This window comes from Talpa occidentalis, unplaced genomic scaffold (genome assembly GCF_014898055.3).
Source record: "Talpa occidentalis isolate TD23 unplaced genomic scaffold, MPIMG_talOcc4v2.1 talOcc4.2, whole genome shotgun sequence".
Lineage (NCBI taxonomy): Eukaryota > Metazoa > Chordata > Mammalia > Eulipotyphla > Talpidae > Talpa > Talpa occidentalis.
Genome location: NW_023602073.1, coordinates 18,766,533 through 18,786,532, shown reverse-complemented (window position 1 = coordinate 18,786,532; position 20,000 = coordinate 18,766,533). Strand labels below are relative to the sequence as shown.

General features: G+C 44.6%; 2 protein-coding genes across 2 annotated transcripts in view; one reads left to right on the top strand and one right to left on the bottom strand.

The window, feature by feature from the left end:
• The window catches only part of LOC119251826 (testis expressed protein 56-like), a 40,843-nt gene extending 27,147 nt beyond the window's left edge, over positions 1-13,696 (top strand). The window contains exon 3 of the mRNA XM_054698061.1: positions 12,274-13,696. Coding sequence (XP_054554036.1) covers positions 12,274-12,307 — 34 coding nt within the window. The 3' untranslated portion in view covers positions 12,308-13,696. The remainder of the gene's footprint in view (positions 1-12,273) is intronic.
• The window catches only part of LOC119251863 (enoyl-CoA delta isomerase 2-like), a 26,642-nt gene extending 8,789 nt beyond the window's left edge, over positions 1-17,853 (bottom strand). Inside the window, exons 1-8 of the mRNA XM_037519155.2 lie at positions 17,818-17,853; positions 15,814-15,976; positions 12,895-12,993; positions 12,476-12,661; positions 11,064-11,133; positions 7,626-7,728; positions 6,522-6,642; positions 920-1,009 (exon numbers count right to left, since the gene is read on the bottom strand). Coding sequence (XP_037375052.1) covers positions 920-1,009; positions 6,522-6,642; positions 7,626-7,728; positions 11,064-11,133; positions 12,476-12,661; positions 12,895-12,993; positions 15,814-15,936 — 792 coding nt within the window. The 5' untranslated portion in view covers positions 15,937-15,976; positions 17,818-17,853. The remainder of the gene's footprint in view (positions 1-919; positions 1,010-6,521; positions 6,643-7,625; positions 7,729-11,063; positions 11,134-12,475; positions 12,662-12,894; positions 12,994-15,813; positions 15,977-17,817) is intronic.
• Between the last annotated feature and the right edge of the window lie 2,147 nt (positions 17,854-20,000).

Genomic DNA, 20,000 nt, shown 5'->3' with positions numbered 1-20,000 from the left:
ACTGGATGGGCCATGGTGGCTGTGGTTTCTGTGTTTATATGCTATAGTACTTACAAAGAAAAAAGAACAAAAAGAAAAATCATGGCTTTGCAACCAACGCCAGGCAACCTTGACAAACCCTATCTTTCAAAATTCTCTTCCCTGAGAATTCTAAAATCAGGGGTGTAGTTCTGACAGTTTTCTTTACCTACACAAGTAACTCATATTATTTCTACTGGACACAAGGAAAGAGCAGACTAATATTCAGCTTCTCACAAAACTGAGGCCACCAGGTAGACATCCTTCTCTATATCTGCAATTTTTCTTCCAGAAAAGCAGACGACTTCAGAGGTAAATGCCTTAGAGTTGGTTCTACCTTAACTTTCAGTTAAAATGTGGTCAGGGGCTGTGACAGAATAATGGGACTGAAAAATACATATATTTGCAACAAAAACCTTAGAGTAATGAAAATGGGCTCAGTACTCACCTCCCTCCCTTTGGGATGTGAGGCCCTAGGGGCCTCAAGCAGTGGATGCTACAGGATCATGTAAAGAACCCTGTGACTAGGGGTGCTGGTGGCAGTGACTTCCCCGGAGGACCCACATCGCTGGCACTTCCACGACTTGCACAGTAAGGCACTGTGATGTCACTTACATTGAAGGCTGCTCCCATAATGCAATTAGCGTGGGGCTCTGAGCCCAGGGGACCAAGGGAGGCAGCCCCAATCCTTTGGTGGACGCCACACAGCACAGGCCAAGGCTGTTTGCAAGGGGGTACGGAGAGGGCAGCCAGCCTGGAGGGCAGTTCCTCACCCCTCCTACCAGGCCCACAGCGTGCCTCCTAGAGTTGGGGACCAAAAAATTCGTATCTGTCATCTGTTACGGGATTTACCTTTGGAATGGGACATGAATTGCTACCATTTTTAAGCTTCAAAAGTTACCTTGGCTGAGCCCATAATCTTTGGGAACGTGTAGGAGGAGCATCCTTCTGGAGTCTGGCCCAGGTGACTGAATGGAGTATGAAAGGTTGCCTGTTTGGAGAAAAAATAGAAAAGAAGATCATCTTTCTGTAGGTGATTTAAAAAGTCACTATCTGTCTATAGCCTCATTATACTGAATTGGAAAACTTATTTAAAAAAAGAGATCAGGATTACTTTGGTATTATACACACACAAAATGCACTCTTTTAACATGTGCATACAGTATATAGCCACCACCATAATTAGATAGAGACTGTGCCCATCACCCCATAGAGTTTTCTAGAGCTCCTCTGCACACAGTCTATTCTTCTCAGCCCCAAGCCACCACTGATCTGTTTCTAGCTCTAGAGATACCTTCCAGAACGTCCTATAAGTGGAATTGTACATCATTAGCATCAGTCCTTTGCACACAGTGTTTGAGGGTCCCCATGTCTTGGCACATAGTTGTACATAGCCCTTATTTTTGGTTCAGATTCCATTGCATGGATATGTCATTATTTTTTAAAAATTTTTGCATAGAAAATCTGGGGTGCAGGCCAGAGGTGTGGAGGGTGAGAAGATTCACCTAAGACAGAGTGGGAGCAGAATAGGCACATCGACTAAAATACACTGCTAAGGGGAGCAGCTGGCGAGACAGGAGAGGTCTGCTGCACCATGTGCAGAGCTCCCTGGCCGGGAATCAAACTCGTGCTGCAGTGGCTGCAGACTGCTTCATAATGCTGCGACTTAATCCCTTGTATCACCAGGGAGGCCCAATTTGTCTATTCATTGACCAGTTGAAGACATGGGTATTATTTCCAATATTCTGGTTACTATGAATAGGGTTGTTATGCTCATTAGTGCACAGGTCTCTGTGTTTCAATTCTCATGGGTAAATTTTTATCTAGGAGTGGAAATGCTGGGTTATATGGTAAATGTATGACTTAACTTTACAAGAAGCTGCCAAACTTTTCCAGAGTGGTGTGCCATTTAATGTTCCTACCATAGTGCATGAGTCCAGTGGTTGCTCATGCTCACTAAACCTTTCTTTTATCAGTCTTGTTAACCACATGAATCATTCTACTAGCTTTGTAGTGGTGTCTCACTGTGGTTTTTTTTTTTTTTTTAAATTATGTGTTTTTTTTTTAAGATTTATTTGTTTTTATTTATTTATACAAGCACTGGGTACAGTCCGAAGCGCGGGAGGGTGAGAGAATTCACCATAGCCAGGGCGAGCATAGCAGGCAGAAGGACCGAAGTACACTGCTGAGGAGAGCAGCGGGTGGCAGGAGAGGTCTGCGCGCCATGTGGGACCCTCCTCCGGTGGCCGGGGAGCAGCCGGGGATCGAACCGGTGCTGCAGAGGCTGCGGGCAGCTTCGCAACCCAGCGCTCAACCACTGCGCCACCAGGGAGGCCCTGTCTCACTGTGGTTTTAATTTGTATTTCCCTAGTGATTAATGATGATGAGCATCTTTTCATATATACTTATTAGCTATCTGCTTATTGGTGAAGTAACTGTCAGAATACTTTTTTTTAAATTTTTTTTTATTTATACAAGAACCGGGTACAGGCCAGATGCACGGGAGGGTGAGAGGATTCACCAGAGACAGTGCAGGGAACAGAACAGGCAGACTGATGAAATACACTGCTGAGGAGAGCAGCAGGAGAGACAGGAGAGGTCTGCCGTGCCATGTGGGATTCTCGCTGGCTGGTGGGATTGAACCCGTGCTGCAGAGGCTGCAGGCTTCACTGTGCTGGGCTCAATTGCCTGCACGACCAGGGAGGCCCAACTGTCAGAATACTTTACCCACTATCTCTAAGTTAGATTAGTTGTCTTTTTATTATTGAGTTGTAGGTATTCTTTATATATTCTGGTTACAAATCATTTTCTTAATTGTGTTTTAAGAGTTATTTGTGCTTTATTTTCTGTGGGCTACTTATTCCTCAGCATTTCCAATTTTTATATTAAGTTGCCAATCTACTGCTGTTTAGTGAAACATTAAAGAACACATCAGAGAGATAAGCTGTTATTGTATGAGTTGAAAAATGGTTTCTACAATCTGTCATTAGTCCAGGGATTTCGGTCCAGGGATTTTTTTGGGTTAACTTTACTAGAATCTAATTCCATATTGTTTATTTAGAATTAATTTTGGTGTGTGGTGCAAGGGGTTAAGTCTCAGCCCTATGAAGCTATCGGCAGCCACTATACCACTAGTTTGATCCCACATGGTACAGCAGACCTCTCCTGTCTTGCCCGCTGCTCCCTACTGTTGGCAGCCCGTCACCCTAAAGAGAGCCGGAGTCTTCTGAGAATACCTGTTTATTCTGCACATGGAGTTCTAGGATGTTAGAAGTTCTGCAAACAGAAGTGACTCCTGTTTTCTGAGGACGTAGTGGCTTATGCACATGTTCCCTACTAACTAGAAAAACTTGTTTTCAGCAGTAACTTATTCATCTGTATAAGCAAAAACACAATTGTGTGTTATTTTCTTGTTCCTTTGTTCCTATCTTGAATAAAAGCTTGGGCTGGGAGAGTGAAAGGCAGAGCTGCTCTTGATGGCTCTCCCAAGCCTCCCCCCACTGCAAATTCATTTAGACTCCTAGTCTTCATTAATGGCAAAGAACTTCATCGGCTGTCCTGTCTGCAGCACCCTTCAGCAGTGTATTTCAGTAGATCCGCCTGTTCTGCTCCCCATTCTGTCTCTGGTGAATCCTTTCACCCCCCCTTCACTCTCCACACCTCTGGCCTGCACCCCATCTCTTATATGCATAAATAAATAATCTTTTTTAAAAAGAATTAATTTTGGTGTTTTTCTAGATTTAAGAAATATTTCTGAATTCCTTGAAAAATGAAAAGTTCTTATGAAAGGGAATTAATTTATAATCACCAATATGTAAACACCTTGGCTTCATTTTCTATAATCACACAGGATGTTCTTTTAAAATGAATTACTTGCTAGAAAATATAAATAGGCAATGTATGCGCCATATAAATCAAAAGAATAAAAATGTAAAAAGTTATAATGTCACGTCTCTTCTTTTCTTCCCAAGATAAAATGCTGAGAAGTCATGGCCTAAAGACTGAAAGCAAGAAACTAAAAAAGAAAAACTAATGACAAGAAACACCAACCAAGGCCAAGGGGCCACAAACAGGTACAGACCAAGCTGACAAGGGCAGCATCTAACTTCCTTATAAATGTTACTGCGAACGGGCATCCAGCTGGTGGTCAGGCCCAGGGCAGAGGATCAGACTCTGGCATCAGACCACAGTGACTCTGGGAGGGCCTTAAATCTGTGCCAGTGTCCTCATCTGTAGTGTTCGGGTGAGAACCGGCTACTCCTGGGTGCAGGAAGTCTCTACATAGTGTGCATCAACAGAGCACCTAGTGTATCGTGAGCACTCAAATGGACATTTTTGATTTCCATGTTTTCCTTAACTGATAGAAGAAATGTACCATATGCTGACAGAGAAGCTAATAGGCACCATTTACCATTGCTAATTGCAAAGAATACCATGGTTATATGGAATCGATGTTAACCCACATATAATACGGTATTTATTCATGGAGTCAGATAAATCCTTTAGGATTTAATTGAGCCTATGAAATAAATGCCCCCTCAGAGGTTCTCCTATCTTTATCTTTGCCTGATTTTATACTGAAACTTGGTTTAAGTCTCTTGGGTGAGTTGTTAGCAGTGGTTGCTGTGTGTCAAACATTTTTACTTTGGGCTAAATCTCCTAGCATTGGGCCTCTCTGGTGGCACAGGCGGTTGAGCACAGCACTGTGTTCACCCTACCACACATCTGGCCTGTACCCCGGTTCTTATATGCATGAATAAATAAATCTTTAAAAAATAAATCTCCTAGCATTTAAATTACACACACACACACGAAATATTTATATATACTAATTTCAATTTCAGTTCCAGTTTGTATCCTAAGATGGAAGTCCTAGAAATCTTACAGAGGATATATATGATAGTCATTTTGAAATCAGTGGGAGAATCAGGGCAAAATTCAAGTATATTTGCCCTCCAGGTACTAAAGAACAGGACTGACCCCTGCCCCAACCCTATCAAAGCAGGTGAATTAAGTGGTCATTTTACTAACAAAAAGTGACCAAAGATGAATGAATTCTGCTTTTCTGTTGACACATCCACCTATGACGACTAGCCCCTAGGATCTCTTTTTTTCCTTTAGGGGGACATTTTTATTTTTTTTTAGGGGGAAATTATTAATAAGAATTAGATCTACCAACATGCTCAACCTGGTGAAATGAAATCCAGTACAAGATGAACCAGCAAGTCAAGAACCCTCAAATATGATCCTATCAGTAGGGAAATACCTCTGAACAAAATCAGGATTCTCTTCAGTTGTAAAATGCAAGTGTTTGTCACAAACTTGTAGATCATCAAACTTTACCACTACTGGAAAATCTGATAACCCTAGAGGTGGCTATTAGCTCTACAGTAAAAGTTCCAGGGTACAAAGGATTTAAGAGAAATGGTCAGCACATCTTTGCTTTTAAAGACAAAGATCAGAAATTGCCTTAGGGTCCGACTAGCCAGGGGTTGGTTAAATTAGAAAAGTTAAATCACTAGTGGTTAGCTTGTTATCACTAAGTGGTAAGACAGTTAACCCAGTGGTAAGCCTGGTCTTCTCTGAGTGGTGATCTAAGGAGTGATTTTTAACTTTTCCTTATTTCTCAAGATTTTATTTTCTACTATGACATCTGTTACTACTCCATTAAGAATAATAACTACAGGGCCTCCCCGGTGGCGCAGCGGTTGAGCGCTGGGTTGCGAAGCTGCCCGCAGCCTCTGCAGCGCCGGTTTGATCCCCGGCTGCTCCCCGGCCACGGGAGGAGGGTCCCACATGGCACGCAAACCTCTCCTGCCGCCCGCTGCTCCCCTCAGCAGTGTACTTCGGTCCTTCTGCCTGCTCTGCTCCCCGCTCTGGCTCTGGTGAATTCTCTCACCCTCCCGCGCTTCTGACTGTACCCAGTGCTTGTATAAATAAACAAAAATAAATCTTAAAAAAAATAGAATAATAACTACACTCTATCTCTCTCAGTGGTGAACACCAGGGTGAACTGAGTTGTGCAAATAACCTCTCTGAAGTTCAGTTTTCTTATCTGCAAAGGAAGGAGTGAGAGTAGCTAACTTCATTCTAAAATTTTCAAAGCTAGAATTCATTTACTTGATAAAAAGTATCAAACAATCAACTGCACCAGCAAAGATGCTATTTTTCCTCCTGATAACAAGATTTCAAGGTCTCCTGACTATTTTAATGTGAAAACTGAATAAATGGTGTATCATCTGCTGAGACTATAGACCCAAAAGACTTAGGACAAAGTTTGAACCATACTGGTGTTTAGGAAAATCAAGCTAATAATGAAGAAAATATAAAATGAGTCCAATTAGTTAGACAAATTCTTTGGGAAAAATTTAAATTTACCCATTGTAACATAAGCCATAGGTAATCCATTTACAGTAGTAAAGGAAACAAAGAATTGCAAAGGAGAACTCAAAAGATCTCACTTTCACTTGCACAACTTGATAATTTTGGGGGGGCTGACTTACCCTGTCAGATGCATACACAATATCAAATAACCCAAGAAGAGTGACGGAGATTCCCACTGCTGGCCCATTGACCACGGCAATCAGAGGCTTAGGAAAATCTATAAAGCAGCTTACAAAGTCCCTGCAGAAATGGAAATAAAAAAGCACACATGGCTGAGCAGGCAAGTAGAAATAATGCACTCTGGTCTTGGCTAGGGTGTCTGCACACCCTCCCACCCTCTGGCTGCTCCACCTGCCCCCTTAAATATAAGTGTTAATGATTCATTTCCTATTCCAAAGGTAATCCCATAACAGATGAGAGTCAGCTCTCTATGGCACTTGGGAGGAGCCACAGGGAGTCCTGTAGTTTGACTCTGTTCAGATCTGGCTCTGTTCTGAACAGTCCAGTGACACTGAGGGATTAAGATGCTGCGTGTCACAGCTCAGTGGGAATTAGAGACCCAGCAGATAAACGAGAAGAAGTGGGACCTTCAGTCTCCATGTTTATGAGATAGCTTCAAGTCTCCTGTCACCAGCCACTGAGGAAGCCAAGCATTCCTCTGCTGGAGGAGACTTTGCTGACCTCCTCTGCCTCAACAGGAGAGGATTTTCTTACCCTACAGTCTCCTCTTAGCCTTCCATTTACATCTCACGCAGAGGAGCAGGTAAAAGAAATTAAAGTAATACAGTGAGTGTCCACCTACTGATACAGTTTGGAGAAACACACTGTCCAAATTCACCCCTATTACACTGCCATAGAAGTATTTTATTTATTTAAAAGATTTATTTTATTTATTTATGCATAGAAGAGCTGGGGTACAGGCTAGAGTTGCGGGGGTGAGAGGATTCACCAGAGACAGAGTGGGGATCAGAACAGGCAGATCCACTGAAATACACTGCTGAGGGGAGCAGTGGGGAGACAGAAGAGGTCTGCTGTTCCATGGGTGGGTCACCTCCCTGGCTGGGGATAGAACTTGTACTACGGATAGCTTCAAAGTGCTGAGACTTAACCCCTTCAGCCACCAGGGAGGCCCCATAGACCTTTTTATTTCACTTTTGCTCAACTCAACACCACTTTGATGACTAGGGAAGAGCCCTCTGGTATCAGAACAATGTCCCACTTACCTCACTAAAATGACACTATCTTTAGCTTTCTGTTCTACTCCACCAGGGGGAATGTCGGTGAAGTTATTCAGATCATTTCCACTACTGTAATAATCACCATTTCCTGTAAATAATATCAATGGAACAGGTGAATGTGTATTCACTCTATGATTACTGAATATTTGCTATGTGCCAGGCTCTATGGCAAGCACTGGAAAAACGTATAGTTCCTGCCCTCATTTACAGGCTGACAAATGTGCTTGACATTGATCTAAAAACACACAAATAAATGCAACAATGATCCAAGACAGGTCTGTGATAATATGAGAATGAAAGGGGTTTTAATCAGAGCTTCTTCCCAAGGAGGGTACAACTGAAATGAGATCTGCAGGGCAGGTAAGGTGAGCTAGAAAAAGAGGGCTGGGAAGAAGGTTCTCGCAGAGGGAAGAGCATGCACACAGGTGCTGGTGTCTGTGATGGGCTGAAAGAAGTGTCACTGCATCCAAGCAGAAAAAGTCAGGGGGACAAGCTGTAGACTGAGCACGGGCAGGACAGATGGTGGGATTTTGTTGAGCTGTTAGTTTCATTCTAAGAGCCACCAAAGTTGTGTTGCTTTAAAGTATTTATTTACATACAATAAGCTGGCCAGTTTTTAAACTTAGTTTAGTGGGTTTTGATCATTGTAAATACCTCAAAGGGTTGTTGTGAGAAAGTAAGCTTTGGAATTGAAGGATAGACTTTTCCAGAGAAGCAAAAGTTAAAGAAGTTCATCATCGCTAAACCAGCCTAGGAAGAAATGATAAAGGGACTTCTTTAAACTGAATAGAAAAGGTGCTAATTAGCAACAAGAAAGAATAAATCTCACTGTAAAAATACAGTAAAGTGGATTAATCATTTATAAAGTTAGTATGGAGTTTAAAAAACAGCCAGAAAACAAGTAATAAAATGGCCGTAAGTACACACTATAGATAATTACTCTGAATGTGAATGGACTAAATTATCCAATCAAAAGACAGAGAGAGAGACTCAGTGGATAAAAACCAAGATCCTCCTTTATGCTGCCTATAACATATTTGCTTCAGATGTAAAGAGTGAAAGTGAAGGATTGAAAAAAGATATTCCATGTAAATGAAAGCCCCCCGCCCCCCACAAAAAAAAAAAACCAAAAACCCAAACTGGGATAGCTCTAGTTATTTCAGAAAAAATAGACTTTAAAACAAAGTCTGTAATAAGAGACAAAGTAGGGTACTGGATGGTAAAGGGGTCAATCCACAAGAGACAAACATTTGTAAATATTCATTCAACATAGGAGCGTCTAAGTATATAAAGTATGCATTAATAGACCTAAAAGGAAAATAACAGTGAGGGACTTGAATATACCGTCGTGGTCAATGGGTAGAACATCTAGACAGCAAATCAATACGAAAACATTGGCCTTAAGCAATACATTAGACCAGGTAGACTTAATGTTCTATATCCAGAACATTCCATCTGAAAGCAATAGAATATACAATCTTCTCAAGTATGCATAGCACATTCTCCAGGATGGGTCATACCTTAGGTCACAAAACAAGTCTTAATAAATTAAAGAAGACTGAAGTCATAGCAAGTATCTTTTTTGACCACGATGGTATGAAACTAGAAACTGATTACAAGGAGAAAATTGGGAAATGCCAAGAGTAAAAGCTGACATCCATCAAGTACCCGCCTTGCCTCTCACCTGCACTACATCATGTCGTCCTCCCAACCATTCAATGGGATTAGTAAGCACTGTCTTGTCCATATGGGAAGCAGAGGTTGCTCACGGTTAATAAGAAATGAAGTCAGGATTTTAACTCAAGTTGATCTGAGTCCTAAGCCTTAGCCTTAACCACCACACACGGCATCCCTTCCAAATCCAATGACTTTCATTTTTCATGTTCTCATCAACCTAGGTCCATAGCTATCCACAATATTTTCCAGTTATAACCATAATACTAATAAAATTTTTAGAGTTAAAAAATATATATTAAACATTTTCAATATTGTTGGTTTTTACAATTACAATTTTTAATACTTGTGCACTATATAATAAAGTGGATAGTCTATGATTTGTTTTATTATTCTATCATGGCAATGTTAGAATGTCTTCACAACTATATGTAATGCTGCAAAAACCTGCCTAACAACTCCCCTGTTCTTAGATAATCTTCCTAAAAAAATTCCCAGAAGTAGGATTCCTGTACCAAAAGATATGAACATTTTATATACTGCAAAATGCCCTATTCCTTACCTAGTTACACTTCTTTATTTTTAAAGATTTATTTATTTATGCATACAAGAACTGGGGTACAGGCCATAGGTGCGGGGAGGTGAGAGGATTCACCAGAAATAGAGTGGAGAGCAGAATAGGCAGACTGGCTGAAAATCACTGCTGAGGAGAGCAGTGGGCAAGTCAGAAGTGTCTTCTGTGCGATATGGCTTGCTCCCTGGCTGGCTGGGGATCGAACTCGTGCTGCAGAGGCTTCCAGATAACTTCATAGTGCTGTGCTTAACCTCTTGTGCCACCAGGGAGGCCCTAGTTACACTTCTTATAGCTGTTTATACTGCTATCAGCAAGATACGAGACACTTCTACGTTAACCTTGTCAAAATTGGTTATAATTAAAAACTTTGCAAGTTTAGAGGACAAAATAGAATCTCATCATTCTAATAGAATCTCATCAATGTATCTGTGATTATTAATGAAATGCATTTTTTTTAAATTGTCTTCTACCTGGACTTTCTCATGTAAATTGTCAATTCATTTTTATTCACCACTGTATCTAACAGATCTTAGAAACTTTTTTTGGGTTTACAGTACTGTATTTTATTTAGGGGGACAGCTTGACTGCTCTTCAGATCTGCGTGATCACATCACCCTCTGCACCTAGGCACCTAGTTCTCCATTTTTTAAAAAAGATTTATTTATTTATGCATACAAGAACTGGGGTACAGGCCAGAGGTGTCGGGGTGAAAGGATTCACCAAAGACAAGAGTAGGGAGTAGAACAGGCAGATCTACTGAAATACACTGCTGAGGGGAGCAGCGGGGGAAACAGGAGAGGTCTGCTGCACCATGTGGGTAGCTCCCTGGCCGGGAATCCAACTCAGTGCTGAAGTGGCTGTGGATAGCTTCGTAGTGCTGTGTCTTAACCCCTTGCACCACAAGGGAAGTCCTATACTTGTTTTTTTAAGCAACATCATATAATATTAAATACCTTTCAGATATGTACCATTGATTTAGTACTTTTCTCACCAATTTGTATCTGCTTTTTACATGATAAAGGTGTCAATCCTGTGTCTATCATATTTGCTACATATTTAAGAATAAAGAGTACTTCAGTCCTGGCAAAGATTTAGAGCTTTTTACTCAACTTCCTATCAAGCAGGGAGCCCCCCAAGACAGATATTTCATTAAATGGTCCAAGAAAATGTCTTACCTGTTAACACAGTTAAGGCTGAGTCATCCTTGCCAGCGGCCTGAAGTGCAAGCATAATTTCCTGATACATCTGCGGGGAGGAAGAGAGGAACAGGACAGGCTCTGAATGTGGCCACCACCACCTGGCAGACCCACTGCGTGACAGCCTGGGAGGCCATTCTCTGCTAAGTGCCAAACATCTGGGCTGTTTGTGTTGACACCACCAGAAGGGTTGCTATGCCACCCGAGCAGATTTTCACTCTTTTTCAATTAGTTGGAGTGTGCTGTGTCCCTACTACGTGTTCTGATGGGGGAACATACCCACTTTTACCCAAGAGTAAACCAAAGAGGCACTGAGCTCTTGGCATTCATAGAGGGGAAGCTCTAAAATAAGTGGCAAGTACAAAGTAGCAGGAAGCTCAGAGGAGGCGCTGAGACTTATCCAAGGAAAGTGAATGAGAGGTGATCAGTGACAGTGTCCCATGAAACAATGGTTCAGTTGGGACCTTAAGAGAGAGCCTAGGTGCCCAGGCAGGCTGGGAGGTATTCATGACCTGAGCTAAAAGGCGGGAATTTCCAGGACACGGTGATGGTATCCAAGGGCAGTATTTTAAATCAGCAACATCTCTGAAAATCTTGGTTGTGTGGCCACTATAACTCCTGGTGCATGTAAAACTGGTGCGATGTCTACCTTACTGAGATTTCAGTGTGGGAAAATGAAAATAAAATTTTGAGTATCAACTGCTTTATTTATTAAGTGGCACGTGTCCAACTGCCTTAAGGCTATTGTAAGTTAGATGCACTTTCTGCTGTAATGTAGATAACAGATCCAATGGAAGCGGGTTTCTCTCAAATTTTGCTCCCAGTTCAGCACCAAGCATCCACTTAATTCCCTATAATTTTTTTGCAGGGGGTAAGAGCTGAAGTGGTTATTTTTTATTATTGTTCTCGTTCAATGACAGAGCCAAAGTCTACAGTTGTCCTTGTGAAACAGCTCTGCTCTGTTTAATCTCTGATCTCTTTAAGATGCACTTCTTTCTACTTCTACTTATACAAAATAAAGCTCCATGCAAGGAGAACAGAGTCATTCTCAAGTATAAACCATGTGAAGATACTTTGGGGACCAGGGCCCAGGCATGCTCGGAGGTGGGAGGCTGGGAATGCACCTCTATCTAAATGTGTTCTTATGTATGCCTCATTTACATTCATTTATTTGTGCTTCCCTCATCAGGAAAGCCACAGCCCCTCTGGCTCACATCTTCTAAACAATGAAAGCCCAAATCTGTTGTAAGAAGGAGCTGCAATTACTTATCTTCTGTCACAGATCAAATCAGAGATGGCACAAAAACAGGAATAATGCTAAAACGCCAGTTTTTGAGAGGGACAGAGGAGGACAAGGAAAGAAGACAAACTCCCCGTACAAGAAGAGTCACCTTGGTGCTGATAGCGTTCTTCTTGGCCGGCCGGTTCAACATTATCTTCGTGATGCCGTCCTCAGAGGTTACCACCAGGAATTCATATGCCCCTTGCTTACTCTCCGCGCCAGGTTTTACCTGGCTAGAGGACTCAGATGAGCTCAAACTGGACACCAAATCCACATAGTTCTGCCTGGCAGTTTCCTAAAGAGAAGATGACAACTAGTTTCAGCCCATGGTCAGCAAATAGGTACTTGAGAAACTTACGAGGCTGATACATAGCATCTTGCAATGAAGAAAGAATGGCCGTTCTGGTTCAATAGAGGTATGTCAAGATCCCGGACCTCTCTGTCTATAATGGCTTGACAAGGAGAAGCACCTAACTCATTTTAGGAGAACAGCAAGTCAAATAGGAGCAAGGTAACAAGTAGACTTACCTTGGGCAGGCTGCCAAGGCCATTCCATGCATCCCATTTGGCCTTATTGACAAAGTCGAACACACCAGGCTTGGGCGCATTACAAGGGCCTTCCGTGGCCTGTGGAAAGGAGAGGGGCGGCTGTGGTCAGATACTCATGCAAAAAGGAACCATAAATAAATGCACAACTAGATGACCATGTCTGCCCTTCACCAAATACTTGGACAAGGTACAAAAATTGATGTGAACTTTCCTCTCTGAGGTTACTGCCAAAACATGCACAAACAACTGGAAAAAAGCCTGGAGACAAAATGTGCTATTGGCTATCAGTCCCTATATTTTTCACTGCCTGAATGTGAAAATGAAGCAAGAGAAGTGTTTTGGGGAAAGTCAAAATCCCGAGCTCTCCATTTATATGGCTTGACAAGGAGAAGCACCTGACTCATTTTAGGAGAACAGCAAGTCAAATAGGAGCAAGGTAACAAGTACTTTCAGAAGTACTTAGTTCAGAAGTTTTCTATGGGTGATCACATATTTAATACACAATTGAAATATTCAAGAAACATTTGGAAACTCACAATAAATGCTGAAAGCCCAGTCAAAGGTTTAAAACAGCCCCACTCATTCAGTGGGGAATTTTCAGTAATGGAGTAACAAAACTGTTGCTGGGAAGCAGTCGTAGGGAGGGTCAGAGCCACTGGCCCTTCAAAAATATAACTGAAGAACATGCAAGCAGAAAGCAAAAAGCACCTAAATTTTGTTTGTTTCGGGTAGACTGAGTGTTTTGAGATGAATAAAATATCCTACTCGGCTGCTTTTCAGAAATGGCAATTTAAAACTCCACTTAGAGCCTCCCTGGTGGCGCAAGGGTTAAGATGCAATCTATGAAGCAATCCGCAGTCACTGCAGCATGAGTTCGATTACTGGCCAGCCGGGGAGCAACCCACATGGCACAGCAGACCTCTCCTGACTCACCCCTCCTCCCCTCAGCGGTGTATTTTGGTCAATCTGCCTGTTCTGTTTCCCACTCTGTCTCTGGTGAATCCTCTCACCTCCCCCCACACACCTTTGACCTGTGCCCTAGCTCTTGTATGCATAGATAAATAAATCTTAAAAAAAAAAAAATTAAAAAAAATAAAAAAAAACCCTCCACTTTTAATAACCCTATTCAAAAAAATTTTTTTAAGATTTTTTTTTTATACAAGTACCAGGGTACAGGCCAGATATGCGGGAGGGTGAGAGGATTCACCAGAGACAGAGCAGGGAACAGAACAGGCAGAATGATGAAACACACTGCTGAGGGGATCAGTGGGCGAGGCAGGAAAGGTCTGCTGCACCATGTGGGTTTCTCCCTGGCTGGCCGGGGATTGAACCTGCGCTGCAGAGGCTGCGGACAGCTTCACAGTGCGGTGCTTAACTGCTTGCGCCATCAGGGGAGGCCCAAGATTTCCCCTACTTCTGATGCCAGGTGCAAAGGTAGGGACTCCTGAGCCCATCCTCAGGTTCAATAATCTGCTAGAATGACTTGCAGGGCACCCTGGGCACTATTACACTCATAGTAGTTAAGGTTTATTGGGAAAAGGATACAACTTAACATCAGTGAGGAGGAGACACATGCTGGGGAGTCTGGGGAAGTACCCCCTACTATCCCCTCCATCAGTCAGGACAACCCATATCCTCAGAACTGACTGAACACACACACAGGATGGGTCCACCAGGGGAGCTCACTCAAGCCGCGGTGTTCATCAGGGGCTCCATCCTGCAGGTATGACTGATTGTGGAAGCGAGAGGCCCCACCCCAGGTCACCGAATGACTCTGCTGGGCCAGTCCCACTCTAAATCACACCACCAGACTACTTGGGTAAACAATAACACTTCTATGGCGCTTGGTAGTTCAAGGGCCTAGAGGTCAGAGCAAAGGTCAGGCCTTTTTTATGGGCAAAGTTAAATTCTTAACTCTCTCCACACCCACACGAAAGTAAGAGACTCATACCAATCACAGGAATAGAGAGAAAGCACACAGGAGCCCAGAAGAACTGACCTCACAAGGGAAATTTATGGACGTTGGAAGTTTAAAATTTAAGTTTTAAAATTTTTGTTATAAAAAATTTTCAGACATAGCAAAAGCAGACTAATATAAAGGATTTTCCGTACTCATCAGCCATGATTAACAACTTTTTTTTTTTTGGCCATTGTTGCTTCACCCATCCTCTTCTTTTTTTGTTCAATTATCTTAGTGATTCCCAAACACCATTCTAGTTTGCCTCAGCATATTTAGTACGCATTGTTGCTAAGAAAAATCAACATTTTCTTATGAAAACATGACACTGTCAGCACTAACTCCTCCTTGGGATCATCCAATATTCCATGTCCAAATTTCCCCAATTGTCTGAAAAAGTCTCCATTTATTCTAATCAGCACTCAGCAAGTTCTACATATTTGGTTGGGATATCTTTTAAATCTTTTACTCTGGAGTGATCCTGGGGGATTACTTTTTTGTCTTAGCAGTACAGGTTTCCCCTTTTATCCAAAAGTGGTGTTCCTCTGAAAACTTTCATAAGCCAAAATGGTATAAAGCAAAAAGATAATTACCTTTCATTTATACAGAAACATTTCTGGGCATGAACAGACTATTCCTACCTGTCATACCAAGTAACACACAAAACCCACAATAACACACATAGTGAAGTAGCACTGACATGATAAATACACAGCTGTGTCACACAGCTCCTGAAGAAGTGGCAGAAGGCGCTTTTGAGAAAGGGGAGACAAGTGTATTTCAAAGTCTAATGTACCGAAATGCTCCTGGAGACACTTCAGAGGAAAGGCAGCAACACAAACCTAAAAATATTCAAGTCGGATTTTAAGCACCCAGCATAACTATTTGAGAAGCCATCTGCTCAAAAGGTCTTTAAATTCTATTAGGCCTCAGACACTTACCTGCTTATAGAGTGCATAGAGTTTTAGCTTCACTTCATTTCCTGGATCTGTCTTTAAAAGCTTCACCTGATTCATTGCATTTTCAAAGTTCACCTGACTGGCTCTCATTGCTGTTCCACTCATGTGCAGCGGGAATGCCTGGGAACAGGTGACCTGCACAGGACTGCAAACAGGCAGACTGGTTTGTCACTGTTCCGTCCTTGCACAACCAAATGCTGTGTTCCTCTCTAAATATCTTCTCTAAACTTGCCCTGCTGCTCCCCCCAAGCTGGCTGCAAATGGTTTGAGGTTGCCAAGATGACTCCCAGAAAACAGCAGAGGACAACTGGAGCAATTTTCCAATGACAATCCAACATGGTATTTGGAGCAACTCTAATACAGATAAAAGCAGGTGCAAATTTTGCCAGAAGCAAAATTCTTCTATCTGCTTGAAAAGCACAGTTAGAAATATGCATGAGATAGAGACTAAGGGAGTGAAATGCACAGAAAGAATTTAAGTCAATTGTGCCTCAAGGTCCAGAACAGCCTTAGCATTCACCTATTAACAAAGTATAAATTCTTTTTTTTTTAAGTTTTTTTTTTTTAAGATTTATTTATTATGCATACAAGAGCTGGGATACAGGCCAGAGATGCGGGGGGTGAGAGGATTCACCAGAGACAGAGTGGGGAGTGGAACAAGCACACAGACTGAAATACACTGCTGAGGGGAGCAGCAGGTAAGACAGGAGAGGTCTGCTGTGCCATGTGGGTAGTTCCCTGGCCTGCCGGGGATGGAACTCATGCTGCAGAGGCTGCACATTGCTTCTTAGTGCATTGCTTAACCCCAAGTATAAATTCTTAACAGTCAATTCTATGCTCTCTACTCAGCAAAACGTGTGCCCCAACATTCCACACAGGTGGGAGAAGGGGTGAAGATACAGGAAGTGCTCAAAAGGACAGGTGAGCAGTTGCAGGGCTTACAGACAGAGAACCCCTTCTTTCTTGGGATTGGGACCAATGGGGGCCGGGAGGGGGGGGTGCTGGGGGGGTGAGGGCAGGACCGGGAAATGTACCTGCTGTGGACGCCTTGAAGTTGGGCTGAGCAGAATAGCCCCTGCTCCCACAGGATGTTAAACCAGCCAGGCAGCAACAGAGCAGAAACAAGGTCCAGCTAAGTTTTTAAGCACACACAGTAAGCAGAGGGGGCAGGGAAAGTTCAACTGAAGCCACAAGGAAAAAATGAGTGTTCACGACGACGACCCTGAATCATAACGTTTAAAGGCATCCGAGATTGAAATAGTTAGAAATAAAGCCTAAATCTAAAAAAATAAAAAAAAAAAAAAAAGCCTAAATCTAATAAATATATCACCGCTACTGCACTCAGGCAAATTTCAGAGCATGATGAACGCTACAGCAAATCTTGAAATGACCAGTGTGTAATTCGACAATTTTCAGTCTTTCAAAAACTTTTCGATTAAATTATCCAGTGGAAAATCTGCCTCTTACGTGAATTTCGCCCTTGGCCAGTCCCAAGCAGAAAACAAAAGGAAAAACGTTAATGCCTTAAAGTGCCGGGTCCCACAAAACCTGGTGCAAACATATAAAAAAACTTAGTTTTTTATATGACACAGCACGACCGCTAGACACACAACACCCGGAAAGTCGCCACCACGTCCCGGGGCTGCTCGTTCCCAGCGCACAGTCTCGTTTTGGGGCTTCAGACTTTGGACCCCTTCATCTAACACTCCATAACTGATGCCTTCCCCCAAGAAGCGCACAAGCGAACCCACCCGGCGCCAAAGGGCCCGAACGCTCGGGCTCCGTTTCGCGAACGCCGCGCGCGCCGCGGGGGCGGCCGCGGGAGGCCGGGCCGAGGAGGGCGCCCCTCAGCGAAGGACACCGGGCGCCGCCCCCCGCGGGGCCCCTGAGAGGAGAGTCCGCGGCCGGCCGGGACGACATGGCGGGGAAGACGGCCCGGGACGGCGGCGCCCCGCGGGCGACCTTGGACCCCGGGCCCGCGCTCACCTGCGCAACGCGCCCCAACTCCAGCGCCGCGCCAGCCGCCCCGCCGCGCCAGCCAAAGCGTCTCGGCGCGTGGGCGGGGCCTCGGGCCCTACGTGCCCCGGAGGGTGGGGTCGGCCGCGGAGGGGGCGAGAGGCGGGGGGGAGCGGGGACGCCATAGGCCGAAACGGAACGGGGCGGGCCCGGGCCGTGGCCTGGGGACCATAGGTCAGAGTGGACAAGGGGCGCGGCGCGGCGGGGCGGGCGGGGCGCGTGGCCTCTGGCGGCCGCAGGGCGCAGCCGTGACTGGCAGCTGCGACGCTGACTGGGCCCCGCGGCGCTGCGGGCGCCTCCCGAGCGGCGGGAAGGCGGCGGCGCGTCTCGGACGCCGGAATTCCTCGCACCCGGGGGCTGCCGGGCTCCGGGCGCCCTGAGCGGGGTCCCGCCCGCGGTGCTCCCGAGACCCAACCTCCAGCTCCGGAGGCCCAGCCCGGGCGTTCCAGGCGAGAGGGCGCAGCTGTGGAGGGTGTGGTCAACATCTGCCGCAGGTGCCTCAGGTGTTTGCAGCCCATCTTTCCCCGTCAGTCGCCATCTGTGGAGATACATATATATATATATATATTTTTTTTTTAAAGATGTATTTTTTATTTATACAAGAACCGGGGTACAGGCCAGATGCGCGGAAGGGTGAGGGGATTCACCAGAGACAGAGTGGGGAGCAGAACAGGCAGATCTACTGAAACACACTGCTGAGGGGAGCAGTGGGGAGACAGGAGAGGTCTGCTCGCCACGTGGGTTGCTCCGACGCCGGCCAGGGATCGAACTCATGCTGCCGAGGTCTTAGATTGCCCCATAGTGCGGTACTTAACCCCTTGTGCCATCAGGGAGGCCCATCTGTGGATATTTTTGAATTCTTACGTCTTGGTGGAGCCTTTGGGCTCTCCCCTCGCCCGTTCCAGGAGAACCAGAACCGAAACTATCACTAAACCGGTGTCAAGGTGCGTGTCCAAGAAGCCTGGGACCGTGGGGTGTTTACTGAGGTGGACACTTGGGGCTCCCTGTGATGTTCCCGGCTGTGGTTCTTTGAGCAACCCTGTAGGGAAGACGGTCAGCCCCATTTTGTTAATGCGGAAACTGAGGTCCAGAAAGACTCGTGAGGTGACTTGTGCAAAGACCACAGATGGGCAAGTGGTCAGTCTTGGTTCAACTCAGCGCCCAGCGTCTCAGTCCCATTGACTGAGTCTTCGTCCTGGTCGCCCATTGCTGCTGGTGCTGGGTCAGTCAGTCTGGGTCATAGTGTGGGTGGGGGCAAGACTGAAGGCCAGAGAGGACAGGCAGTGGGTATTGTAAAACCTTCCTCACATATTACCCCGGGGTGGTTGGTAAGCTGACCTGAGTCAAGACCCTGACCCTCTGCCAGGCCCAGAGGAGGACCCAGGAGGCCATGAAATGTGCTTGTCAGAAAATGCAGAGCCAGGAAATATCCCAGAAATATCAATGTTTTTTAAAAGTCCCCTGCTGGACAGCAATGTGGATTGTGAGACAATATATCACAGAAATGCAAGTGAACTATAACACAAGTGAAAACTGGGGGTGTGGGACATTAGCTATCAGTCTACCTTGAGAAATAAAAAAGGAGCATGTGTCAAGGATTTACATCAGCCATTAACTAGGGAACTAGCAGAATCTCTGGTAAAAACGAATTTGCACGACTGGTTTATGTAGTCATAGAAAAACAGTGCTGGGGTAGAGTGCAAGTTTAGATATAAAACTGGCTGATGTCCTACAAAGCAATAGCCTGTGCCTCTGGGGGACAGTTTTTACTGCTGGATAAATCACTTGTATTTCCACCAGCTGTCATTTTCCCAGGGCCCATTGTAAACTCACATTGGAGAGAGGGGAGGTCCTTGAGAAAACAGTTCTTCCTGGCTCCACCTTTGGCCTACTAAAGCGTTGGCAGGAGTCCAGGCCACCCCATTTAATCATGGCTGGCATGGCCTTGTGGGTGAGGACACTAGTTCTCAGGAATGATGTGAGCGGTGAGATGCCCTGCCTGCATGTGAGAGCACTGGGCCCACAAAGGGGTCTGCGTTCTGTGTGGGGTGTGGGAGAGCCACCAAAGATAGAACTCCTGTGTCTGCTTCTCCAGTTCTCTGTGCAGTCCTGTACTCCCGCTGGAGCCTCAGAGTGTGAGGCTTCTAGATAAG